General features: G+C 43.6%; 1 protein-coding gene across 1 annotated transcript in view; it reads left to right on the top strand.

Moving 5' to 3' along the window:
* Positions 1-13,294, top strand: part of CACNA2D4 (calcium voltage-gated channel auxiliary subunit alpha2delta 4) — a 256,253-nt gene that overhangs the window by 223,273 nt on the left and 19,686 nt on the right. Inside the window, exon 33 of the mRNA XM_056517887.1 lies at positions 8,340-8,392. Coding sequence (XP_056373862.1) covers positions 8,340-8,392 — 53 coding nt within the window. The remainder of the gene's footprint in view (positions 1-8,339; positions 8,393-13,294) is intronic.

The following is a 13,294-nucleotide window of genomic DNA, read 5'->3' as shown; positions in this document are numbered from 1 at the left end:
ATATATGTAACACACTGGGCGGTCGTATATATATGTAACACACAGGACGGTCATATATATATGTAACACACAGGACGGTCATATATATATGTAACACACAGGACGGTCATATATATATATTTGTGGTCATGGCTCGAAAGGCCGTACGAGCAAGTATACGAAAAAAGGAGAACAAGAGTACTTACCGTCCTGAGCCTTGGAACCCCGGTAGACCTAGTACAGAATTATGAAATACAAACAGCGGATGAGGTGTGCCCAATAACCGCGACCGAGGGCACGCCTATAGAGGGCAAAGAGTCAAGAGTAGGGTGTAACTCTATTTTATTTGTATCACAACGCCAAACTTTAAACACATTAGCCATTTCGGTAGAGGGATCCGGAATGTACCGGTCAAAACAGCTGGAGTTCCAGCGGCCTAGCTTCTTAATGATGTGAGCTGGGACATCATGTTTGGAGGCTGCGGAGGCCGCCCCGATCCTGAATGAGTGTCCTGAGATGACAGCGGGATCATGACCTAGCATGGTGACTAGGGAGCGGACGTATCTGATAAACTGGGAGGAAGACAGAGCATGCCCAGCCACCGGGAGGAGCGGACTGTCCGCTGCCTGCCCGGACAGCATTGAGAGGAGGTCAGTGAGAGACGAGACTGGGCACCACTGATGTGAGGTGGGGAAATATCTGATGGATGCTCCCCATCTGCAGGTTTTAGTGGATGGAAGGGTGAAAGTGAAACCTAGCCTGTTGGATGATAGCTGGCTCAGGGTCGGCCCGGGTGCTCTGCAGCCAGTGCGCGTGAACTCCCCCGGTCTAAGGAAGCCGTAAAAAGCAAGGTGTATGGCAGCTTTGATGACCGTGCTGAGGTGAAAACCAAAAGGGTGCGTGTCCAGTAAGGAAGACATAGCCCGGAAAAGATCCCCCGTGACCGGTGCGCGAGAAAGAGATTTGGGGTGCGACAAGACTGAAATACCCTTGAGTGCTGCTTTGATCGGATGAGCAGAGAGTAGAGAAGAGGCGTGAGGGTGCGAGAGCGACCTGTGGTGTTGAAGACCTGTTAAGTGAAGTTTGATGGTGTTCTGGGATAAGTGTAAAGAAGAATGGCAAAAACCAACAAAAGCTAGGGCAGAGTGTAAAGTGATTGTGGGGGAAAGCCCTAAGCCCTGCATGAAGGAGGAGAAAACCGCCAAAGCGGTATCATAAGCCTGGATCGTGCTGGGAGCTAAAGACTTCTTGATTAGAGTGTTGGCAATGGAGACGTATCTGGCTAGTCCGTCAGCAGTTGTTGGAACGGAGGCACCGGGACTCCGACCCGGTCTGCGTCTGGTTGTACCTGAAAAAACACACCGAATTTAGCCCGAGAGAGTGCATCAGCCGCCAAGTTCTTCCTACCTTCTATGTGTTCGATCAAAAAATGGAAATTGTGCTGGAGAGACAATAAAATGAACCTCCTGACAAAGCGCATTATGTGGGGGGACCTAGAGCGTCCTCTGTTGAGAATGTCGACTGTAGCGGAATTATCGCACAGAAATCGAACTGTGGAGTTAGCCCAGGAATTTCCCCAGACAGCAGCGGCGGCTACGATGGGAAATGTTTCAAACAGGGCTGAAGTTACTCTGAAGTCAGGAATGTTGCGGATCTCAGCTGGCCAGGGGCCGGCTAACCACTTGTTCCCGAAAATGGCTGCGAAGCCAACCGATGAGGCATCGGACACTATTGTCGGAGACCCGTCTGATAAAGGGGGAACGAAAAAAGAGACCCGTTCCAGCTCTCCAAGAAGAGATCCCACATGAGTAGGTCAGTCATCGCCTCATTGTTGATGTGAATGACCTGCCTCTGACCCGATACTGAGGGGAGAAGGTCCAAAAGTCTGGATATGAAGGCTCTCCCCTGCGGGATGATCCTCATAGCGAAAGCCATCATGCCCAGGAGGCTCTGGAGTTCGACCCTGGTTACTGTGCGACTCCTGGATAGGTTGTGTATCATCTCCCGGGTTCTGACTAGTTTCTCCTGGGGAAGCCTAGCCTGCATGTTTACAGTGTCTAGGATGACGCCCAAGAACACCAGTTGCCTGACGGGGCCCTCCGTCTTGTGAGGTGCCACTGGGACCCCGATTTCCTTGAACAGAGACAGTAGTGAAGTGAGGTTGAGAGGAGCGAGACTGGGATGTTCGAGTAGTAAGAAGTCATCCAGGTAATGTATGACGTGCTGGCAGTCGGCCACGTTCTGGAGTGCCCAATGCAGTGCTGTGGCTAGTTGGTCAAAGAGCCAGGGGCTGCTCTTTGCCCCGAACGTGAGCTTAACTGCGAAATAATACTTGTCCAGCCACCTGACACCGTGCCATTGCCAGAGGTCTTGTCTGATCGGGAGTAGTTTGAAAAGCGTCCGTTATGTCCGCTTTGGACAACCAAGTGTTTCTCCCTGACTGTAGGATGATCTGTATGGCTCGGTCAATAGTAGCATATTTCATGGAGAACTCGTCGGAGGGGATTAAAGCATTGATGCTGGGAATGATGGAGGAATAAGGCGCTGAGAGGTCATAAATTAATCTTCTTTTATGGGGCTGACTCTCCAACATGAAAAAGGGGGCACATCAAAGGGACCTATCATGAAACCTTTTGCCAGTTCCTGCTGGATTAACCCGGACACGATCTCTGGCTCGGAAAGGGCTGATGACAGGTTACCACATTCATGCGTGCATTGCGGCAAAGCGACCAAACCTGTGTGGAACCCATCGCAAAAACCCGCCACCAGCCATCTCACCCAGTCGGGCTCAGGATGACCAGCTAGGACCTGGGCGAGGACCTGGACCTGTACCACGTCTAGTCATGCCTGAGGGCCCTTCTGGGAGCAGATAGAGCTGGGGTGAGCCCTGAAACAAATGAAACACACGTGTAGTAGTCTGCAATTGCTGTACACGCAGGAGGAAAGATTGAAGTTATTGCAGATCTGGGTCTTGCCCAGGTACCTCACTGGTCTACCGAGCCTATCTAAGGCGGCCACGTTCCTTGGAGCTGGAGGGGTGAAGGTGTTCAGGCTCCTACTGGTGCTGGGTTCCCCTGGGTTGCTGACCTGCGGGCACCAGCTGGAAGAATGCGTGGTCACCCCGCATGCGGTGCAGGAGGGGGCTTTCAGACCAGCGAAATGTTCGCAGTATAGCTCCGTGTCTATGGACCCCCAGTTGGTGACGTAGCCGAACTGAGCGTATGCGGCTGCTACTTTTGCTGAAAAAGACTTGTGGTACTCGTAGAACGTGGTACCCCCGTATTTGTACGCCATCTGCACTACCCTGTGTAAATACAGGTCCAACTCCTCCCTGCGGCCAGGGCTGACTGAACAGAGTACGTCCCTGAATAGTCCAAATGCCAGCACAAACTCAGTGACACTCAACTTCCTGCTGAGCCTAGCGTCCTTGCTTTTGAACGTGACCGCCAGCTCCCCGCAGGCAACGGTTTTGGTATCATGTAAGTCCGTGGTGGCAATTAGCAGAGAGGCGAGGTTGACCTCTTTTCCCTCAAGGATGTCCTTTTTTATGGCTGCCGGGATGAAATGTGCGGGCGTGATGATCGGTGGAGGATGTGGCATACCTGAAGGCGTGGCCTGAGAGGTAGAAGCCGTGGGCGACGCTGCGGTCAGGACTGCTTCGTCGCTCCTGGAGAGTTCCATTAGGTCTAGCCTAGCCTTGAAGCCTGACACTGTCGCAAGCACCTCAGTCATCATAGTGTGAAGCTGAGACAAGGAGGCGCTTGAAACTTGATCCTGGGCCGCAGCCTGGCTACCCCGGGGGGGCTTGGTCAGCATTCAGCAAGTTGAATAACTCGCCCTTCCTAGCTGAGGCTGGAAAGGGGACACCCCTCCTTCTCAACTCTTCCAATAGCCTGGGGATGGTCCAGGACCTGTACGAGGGCAAGCTGCCTCGGTCCGAGGCCCTGGCGGGAGTCTCAGGAACCGAGAGTGCCTCCTCGATATCCGCTGGCTGAGACATGCTGCTGGCAACCTGTCCGGGCCATAGAAGGGTGCCGGCAAGAATAAGAGGAAAGAGAGAACAATAAAAAATGACTAGTGAAAAAAATACCCTCCCTATATATATATATATATATATATATATATATATATATATACTCTCTGTATACAGGTTTTTTTTTATTTAATTTTTTCCAGTTCTCCTGGCTACAGGAGGGAACTGACCTGCTGAATTTCCTGAAAAGCTTCAAACACCGGGAGTACTGACCGCACGGCAATGGCTTCCAGCTGTGGATATTTAGGGAAAGATTAATTACACATGAATGTGACCGACCGAAAGGTGTGATGGAGGAAGGTGTGATACTGAAACTGAGGCTAAGTGTATGCTGTTGCGCTGAAGAAGAGTCAGAACAGCATACGCAGAGGACCCCACTGAAGATGAGTCAGACGCAGGTGATCCTCTGCCTATGAGTGGTGTCGAGTTGTTCTGAAGAAGAGTCAGAAATAACCATGTCGTCAAGCCCCAACTGAAATTGAGTCAGGCTGGGGCCGATTGACGTGAGTGTGGTGACGCACGTGGCTCTGAAGACGTGTCAGTAGCAGCGTCCTAACCGGTGGCGGGAGTGCTCGTGACTGCGTAAATGTACGGGATGAGTATGGAGTGATAGACGGAGGGAGAACATACGGTTCCCCTCTCTAATATTGATTCTGTAAGTACCTCAAACTGAAAGCTGTATGAGATGTATACGGGAATACGGACACAATCCGACCACCTGGTACCCTGTGGAGCAAGCAAAACGTGATGAGGCAGGAAGCAACCTGACTGACCGTAACTGCCAGCTGCTGATGAGCAACCGGCCGTCAAGCTACATATATGTATACAGTGACATCAAGCAAACAAGTTCCGTGCCGTAGTGGTGACAAGCAGCTCCTAACCCTGCTCCCTTGACACCCCCTCCCCCTCCCTCTGGCAACCAGGACTGGCTGGGCCTTGCGACTCCTGCCATGTGCCCACCTTAGCATGTGAAACGGGGGGGGGGGGGGGAGTTGGAGCAGTGTTGGGAAAGAGTCGTTGTCACCTGAGAGAAATCCGGCGTGATTAGTAGGGCCTGCGTGCCCTGGAGGGTAGCTGTGGCCTCCGTGCGTGGCTCTAAACGAAAACCGAATCGACCCCCACCCCCAGCCGAGCGGCGAAGGGGAGCGGGACTGTGTGGCGGGTCCCGGGAAACCCCTCCCCTTTGGCCGGGGCAGTTTGTGGGGAGGCCGTCAGCGGCAGCGGCCTCCGACTGAGCTACGGCAGCGCCGCGGTGCCGGACGACGCCGTCACTACACCCCCCCCCCCCCGGGCCAGAAGCCCCACCCAGCCAGCGCACGTGGCAGGAGATGGCGTGGAAGCGGGGCACCAGGCCCGGACTGAGCGGCTGGACCGCCGAGTGGCGGCGGCGCGGCTGAAGCGGGGAGGTCCCCCACCCACACCCGGAAGCGCAACACCGGGGAGAACGCCGCAGTGCAGGGCCCGACAACCCGTTCCCCCTCCCCCCGACCAGCTGAGCAAGTGTTGACGGCCGGCAGGAGAGGACGGGCCGCGCGACCCGCAGGAGCAGCATTCCCCCAGAGCGGCAGCGAGCAGGTAACAGGCGGGTAACCGGGACAGGGGCCTGGGGCTGCGGCAGGAGTGATACTCACCGACCTGAAACACGAAACACGAAAATAACTGCAACCAACTGCAAACGACTGACACCTCCGACACGTACGCCCTAACACGGTATCCTGCAAGAGAGATACCGCCCACGAGTCATACGCCCCTACCTGTGGGAGAGGGGAGTTTATATACCCCACGCCACTCCCACAAATGCAGCCAATTAGGCTTTTTACGTAACACACAGGACGGTCATATATATATGTAACATACAGGACGGTCATATATGTATGTAACACACAGGACGGTCATATATATATATGTAACACACAGGACGGTCATTTATATATATGTAACACACAGGACGGTCATATATATATATGTAACACACAGGACGATCATATATATATATATATATGTAACACACAGGACGGTCATGTATATATGTAACACACAGGACGGTCATATATATATGTAACATACAGGACGGTCATATATATATGTAACACACAGGACGGTCATATATATATATGTAACACACAGGACGGTCATATATATATATGTAACACACAGGACGGTCATATATATATATATGTAACACACAGGACGATCATATATATATATGTAACACACAGGACGGTCATATATATATGTAACACACAGGACGGTCATTTATATATATGTAACACACAGGACGGTCATATATATATAAGTAACACACAGGACGGTCATATATATATGTAACACACAGGAGGGTCATATATATATATAACACACAGGACGGTCATATATATATGTAACACACAGGACGGTCATATATATATGTAACACACAGGACGGTCATATATATATGTAACACACAGGAGGGTCATGTATATATGTAACACACAGGACGGTCATATATATATGTAACACACAGGACGGTCATATATATATGTAACACACAGGACGGTCATATATATATATGTAACACACAGGACGGTCATATATATATATTTGTAACACACAGGACGGTCATATGTATATGTAACACACAGGACGGTCATATATATATATGTAACACACAGGATGGTCATATATATATATGTAACACACAGGACGGTCATATATATATGTAACACACAGGACGGTCATATATATATATATATATATGTAACACACAGGACGGTCATATATATATATGTAACACACAGGACGGTCATATATATATGTAACACACAGGACGGTCATATATATATGTAACACACAGGACGGTCATATATATATGTAACACACAGGACGGTCATATATATATGTAACACACAGGACGGTCATATATATATGTAACACACAGGAAGGTCATATATATATGTAACACACAGGAGGGTCATGTATATATGTAACACACAGGACGGTCATATATATATGTAACACACAGGAGGGTCATGTATATATGTAACACACAGGACGGTCATATATATATGTAACACACAGGACGGTCATATATATATATATGTAACACACAGGAAGGTCATATGTATATGTAACACACAGGACGGTCATATATATATATATATATATGTAACACACAGGACGGTCATATATATATATATATATGTAACACACAGGACGGTCATATATATATGTAACACACAGGACGGTCATATATATATAACACACAGGACGGTCATATATATATGTAACACACAGGACGGTCATATATATATGTAACACACAGGACGGTCATATATATATGTAACACACAGGACGGTCATATATATATATGTAACACACAGGACAGTCATATATATATATGTAACACACAGGACGGTCATATATATATGTAACACACAGGACGGTCATATATATATATATATGTAACACACAGGACGGTCATATATATATATGTAACACACAGGACGGTCATATAAATATGTAACACACAGGACGGTCATATATATGTAACACACAGGACGGTCATGTATATATATGTAACACACAGGAAGGTCATATATATATATGTAACACACAGGGCAGTCATATATATATGTAACACACAGGACGGTCATATAAATATGTAACACACAGGACGGTCATATATATATATGACCGTCCTGTGTGTTACATATATATATATGACCGTCCTGTGTGTTACATATATATATAACACACAGGGCGGTCATATATATATATGTAACACAAAGGGCGGTCATATATATATATATATATATATATATGTAACACACAGGGCGGTCATATATATATATATATATATATGTAACACACAGGACGGTCATATATATATGTAACACACAGGAGGGTCATATATATATATGTAACACACAGGACGGTCATATATATATGTAACACACAGGACGGTCATATATATATGTAACACACAGGACGGTCATATATATATGTAACACACAGGAGGGTCATGTATATATGTAACACACAGGACGGTCATATATATATGTAACACACAGGACGGTCATATATATATGTAACACACAGGACGGTCATATATATATGTAACACACAGGAGGGTCATGTATATATGTAACACACAGGACGGTCATATATATATAACACACAGGACGGTCATACATGTTTTGTATGTATATGGGGGGGACACAATACAATGTAAAGGACTCTATAGTATGACAGTGTGTGACCCTACTGGTGAAGATAATGTATACACCTGACATATTACACGTAACCTGATCCATCGTGTCTCTAGTCATCTCTACATTTTCTCTTCCAGCCGTTGTTCGCATTGATCTCAGCCGCCCAATGGCTGCTCAGTAATCTTGTCCTGTAAGTATCCGACCTGTATAATGAGGTCATAGGTCATATGTATTCTATACTACATGTCATGTGTCACACGGGAGTCTCACTCTACAGCGTTATAAGAAGAGCATATGATGTAATATATAGAGGTTATATCAGTACTGGAGCGTTATTGTAGGAGCGGCTGATATCAGTCACATATGATGTAATATATAGAGATTATATCAGTACTGGAGCGTTATAAGAGGAGCGGCTGATATCACATATGATGTAATATATAGAGATTATATCAGTACTGGAGCGTTATAAGAGGAGCGGCTGATATCATCACATATGATGTAATATATAGAGATTATATCAGTACTGGAGCGTTATAAGAGGAGCGGATGATATCATCACATATGATGTAATATATAGAGGTTATATCAGTACTGGAGCGTTATAAGAGGAGCGGATGATATCATCACATATGATGTAATATATAGAGGTTATATCAGTACTGGAGTGTTATAAGAGGAGCGGCTGATATCATCACATATGATGTAATATATAGAGGTTATATCTGTACTGGAGCGTTATAAGAGGAGCGGCTGATATCAGTCACATATGATGTAATATATAGAGATTATATCAGTACTGGAGTGTTATAAGAGGAGCGGCTGATATCACATATGATGTAATATATAGAGGTTATATCAGTACTGGAGCGTTATAAGAGGAGCGGCTGATATCATCACATATGATGTAATATATAGAGATTATATCAGTACTGGAGCGTTATAAGAGGAGCGGCTGATATCATCACATATGATGTAATATATAGAGATTATATCAGTACTGGAGCGTTATAAGAGGAGCGGCTGATATCATCACATATGATGTAATATATAGAGATTATATCAGTACTGGAGCGTTATAAGAGGAGCGGCTGATATCAGTCACATATGATGTAATATATAGAGGTTATATCTGTACTGGAGCGTTATAAGAGGAGCGGCTGATATCATCACATATGATGTAATATATAGAGGTTATATCAGTACTGGAGTGTTATAAGAGGAGCGGCTGATATCACATATGATGTAATATATAGAGATTATATCAGTACTGGAGCGTTATAAGAGGAGCGGCTGATATCAGTCACATATGATGTAATATATAGAGATTATATCAGTACTGGAGCGTTATAAGAGGAGCGGCTGATATCATCACATATGATGTAATATATAGATGTTATATCAGTACTGGAGTGTTATAAGAGGAGCGGCTGATATCAGTCACATATGATGTAATATATAGAGATTATATCAGTACTGGAGCGTTATAAGAGGAGCGGCTGATATCATCACATATGATGTAATATATAGAGGTTATATCAGTACTGGAGTGTTATAAGAGGAGCGGCTGATATCACATATGATGTAATATATAGAGGTTATATCAGTACTGGAGCGTTATAAGAGGAGCGGCTGATATCACATATGATGTAATATATAGAGATTATATCAGTACTGGAGCGTTATAAGAGGAGCGGCTGATATCACATATGATGTAATATAACGCTCCAGTACTGATATAATCTCTATATATTACATCATATGTGATGATATCAGCCGCTCCTCTTATAACGCTCCAGTACTGATATAATCTCTATATATTACATCATATGTGATATCAGCCGCTCCTCTTATAACGCTCCAGTACTGATATAACCTCTATATATTACATCATATGTGATATCAGCCGCTCCTCTTATAACACTCCAGTACTGATATAACCTCTATATATTACATCATATGTGATGATATCAGCCGCTCCTCTTATAACGCTCCAGTACTGATATAACCTCTATATATTACATCATATGTGATGATATCAGCCGCTCCTCTTATAACGCTCCAGTACTGATATAATCTCTATATATTACATCATATGTGATATCAGCCGCTCCTCTTATAACGCTCCAGTACTGATATAATCTCTATATATTACATCATATGTGATGATATCAGCCGCTCCTCTTATAACGCTCCAGTACTGATATAACCTCTATATATTACATCATATGTGATGATATCAGCCGCTCCTCTTATAACGCTCCAGTACTGATATAATCTCTATATATTACATCATATGTGATATCAGCCGCTCCTCTTATAACGCTCCAGTACTGATATAATCTCTATATATTACATCATATGTGATGATATCAGCCGCTCCTCTTATAACGCTCCAGTACTGATATAACCTCTATATATTACATCATATGTGATGATATCAGCCGCTCCTCTTATAACGCTCCAGTACTGATATAATCTCTATATAAGAGGAGCGGCTGATATCATCACATATGATGTAATATATAGAGGTTATATCAGTACTGGAGCGTTATAAGAGGAGCGGCTGATATCATCACATATGATGTAATATATAGAGATTATATCAGTACTGGAGCGTTATAAGAGGAGCGGCTGATATCACATATGATGTAATATATAGAGATTATATCAGTACTGGAGCGTTATAAGAGGAGCGGCTGATATCATCACATATGATGTAATATATAGAGGTTATATCAGTACTGGAGCGTTATAAGAGGAGCGGCTGATATCATCACATATGATGTAATATATAGAGATTATATCAGTACTGGAGCGTTATAAGAGGAGCGGCTGATATCACATATGATGTAATATATAGAGATTATATCAGTACTGGAGCGTTATAAGAGGAGCGGCTGATATCATCACATATGATGTAATATATAGAGGTTATATCAGTACTGGAGCGTTATAAGAGGAGCGGCTGATATCATCACATATGATGTAATATATAGAGGTTATATCAGTACTGGAGTGTTATAAGAGGAGCGGCTGATATCACATATGATGTAATATATAGAGGTTATATCAGTACTGGAGCGTTATAAGAGGAGCGGCTGATATCACATATGATGTAATATATAGAGATTATATCAGTACTGGAGCGTTATAAGAGGAGCGGCTGATATCATCACATATGATGTAATATATAGAGATTATATCAGTACTGGAGCGTTATAAGAGGAGCGGCTGATATCATCACATATGATGTAATATATAGAGATTATATCAGTACTGGAGCGTTATAAGAGGAGCGGCTGATATCACATATGATGTAATATATAGAGATTATATCAGTACTGGAGCGTTATAAGAGGAGCGGCTGATATCATCACATATGATGTAATATATAGAGGTTATATCAGTACTGGAGCGTTATAAGAGGAGCGGCTGATATCATCACATATGATGTAATATATAGAGATTATATCAGTACTGGAGCGTTATAAGAGGAGCGGCTGATATCACATATGATGTAATATATAGAGATTATATCAGTACTGGAGCGTTATAAGAGGAGCGGCTGATATCATCACATATGATGTAATATATAGAGGTTATATCAGTACTGGAGCGTTATAAGAGGAGCGGCTGATATCATCACATATGATGTAATATATAGAGATTATATCAGTACTGGAGCGTTATAAGAGGAGCGGCTGATATCATCACATATGATGTAATATATAGAGATTATATCAGTACTGGAGCGTTATAAGAGGAGCGGCTGATATCATCACATATGATGTAATATATAGAGGATATATCAGTACTGGAGCGTTATAAGAGGAGCGGCTGATATCACATATGATGTAATATATAGAGATTATATCAGTACTGGAGCGTTATAAGAGGAGCAGTTGATATCACATATGATGTAATATTTAGAGGTTATATCAGTACTGGAGCGTTATAAGAGGAGCAGCTGATATCATCACATATGATGTAATATATAGAGGTTATATCAGTACTGGAGCGTTATAAGAGGAGCGGCTGATATCACATATGATGTAATATATAGAGGTTATATCAGTACTGGAGCGTTATAAGAGGAGCGGCTGATATCACATATGATGTAATATATAGAGGTTATATCAGTACTGGAGCGTTATAAGAGGAGCGGCTGATATCATCACATATGATGTAATATATAGAGGTTATATCAGTACTGGAGCGTTATAAGAGGAGCGGCTGATATCATATACGATGTAATATATAGAGATTATATCAGTACTGGAGCGTTATATGAGGAGCGGCTGATATCATCACATATGATGTAATATATAGAGGTTATATCAGTACTGGAGCGTTATATGAGGAGCGGCTGATATCATCACATATGATGTAATATATAGAGGTTATATCAGTACTGGAGCGTTATAAGAGGAGCGGCTGATATCATCACATACGATGTAATATATAGAGATTATATCAGTACTGGAGCGTTATAAGAGGAGCGGCTGATATCATCACATATGATGTAATATATAGAGATTATATCAGTACTGGAGCGTTATAAGAGGAGCGGCTGATATCACATATGATGTAATATATAGAGATTATATCAGTACTGGAGCGTTATAAGAGGAGCGGCTGATATCACATATGATGTAATATATAGAGATTATATCAGTACTGGAGCGTTATAAGAGGAGCGGCTGATATCACATATGATGTAATATATAGAGATTATATCAGTACTGGAGCGTTATAAGAGGAGCGGCTGATATCATCACATATGATGTAATATATAGAGGTTATATCAGTACTGGAGTGTTATAAGAGGAGCGGCTGATATCAGTCACATATGATGTAATATATAGAGGTTATATCAGTACTGGAGCGTTATAAGAGGAGCGGCTGATATCATCACATATGATGTCATATATAGAGGTTATATCAGTACTGGAGCGTTATAAGAGGAGCGGCTGATATCATCACATATGATGTAATATATAGAGATTATATCAGTACTGGAGCGTTATAAGAGGAGCGGCTGATATCAGTCACATATGATGTAATATATAGAGGTTATATCAGTACTGGA

The sequence above is a fragment of the Hyla sarda genome, chromosome 4 (assembly GCF_029499605.1).
Source record: "Hyla sarda isolate aHylSar1 chromosome 4, aHylSar1.hap1, whole genome shotgun sequence".
Lineage (NCBI taxonomy): Eukaryota > Metazoa > Chordata > Amphibia > Anura > Hylidae > Hyla > Hyla sarda.
Note: the sequence above shows the minus strand (reverse complement) of the source record. Positions and strands in the feature narration are given on the sequence as shown.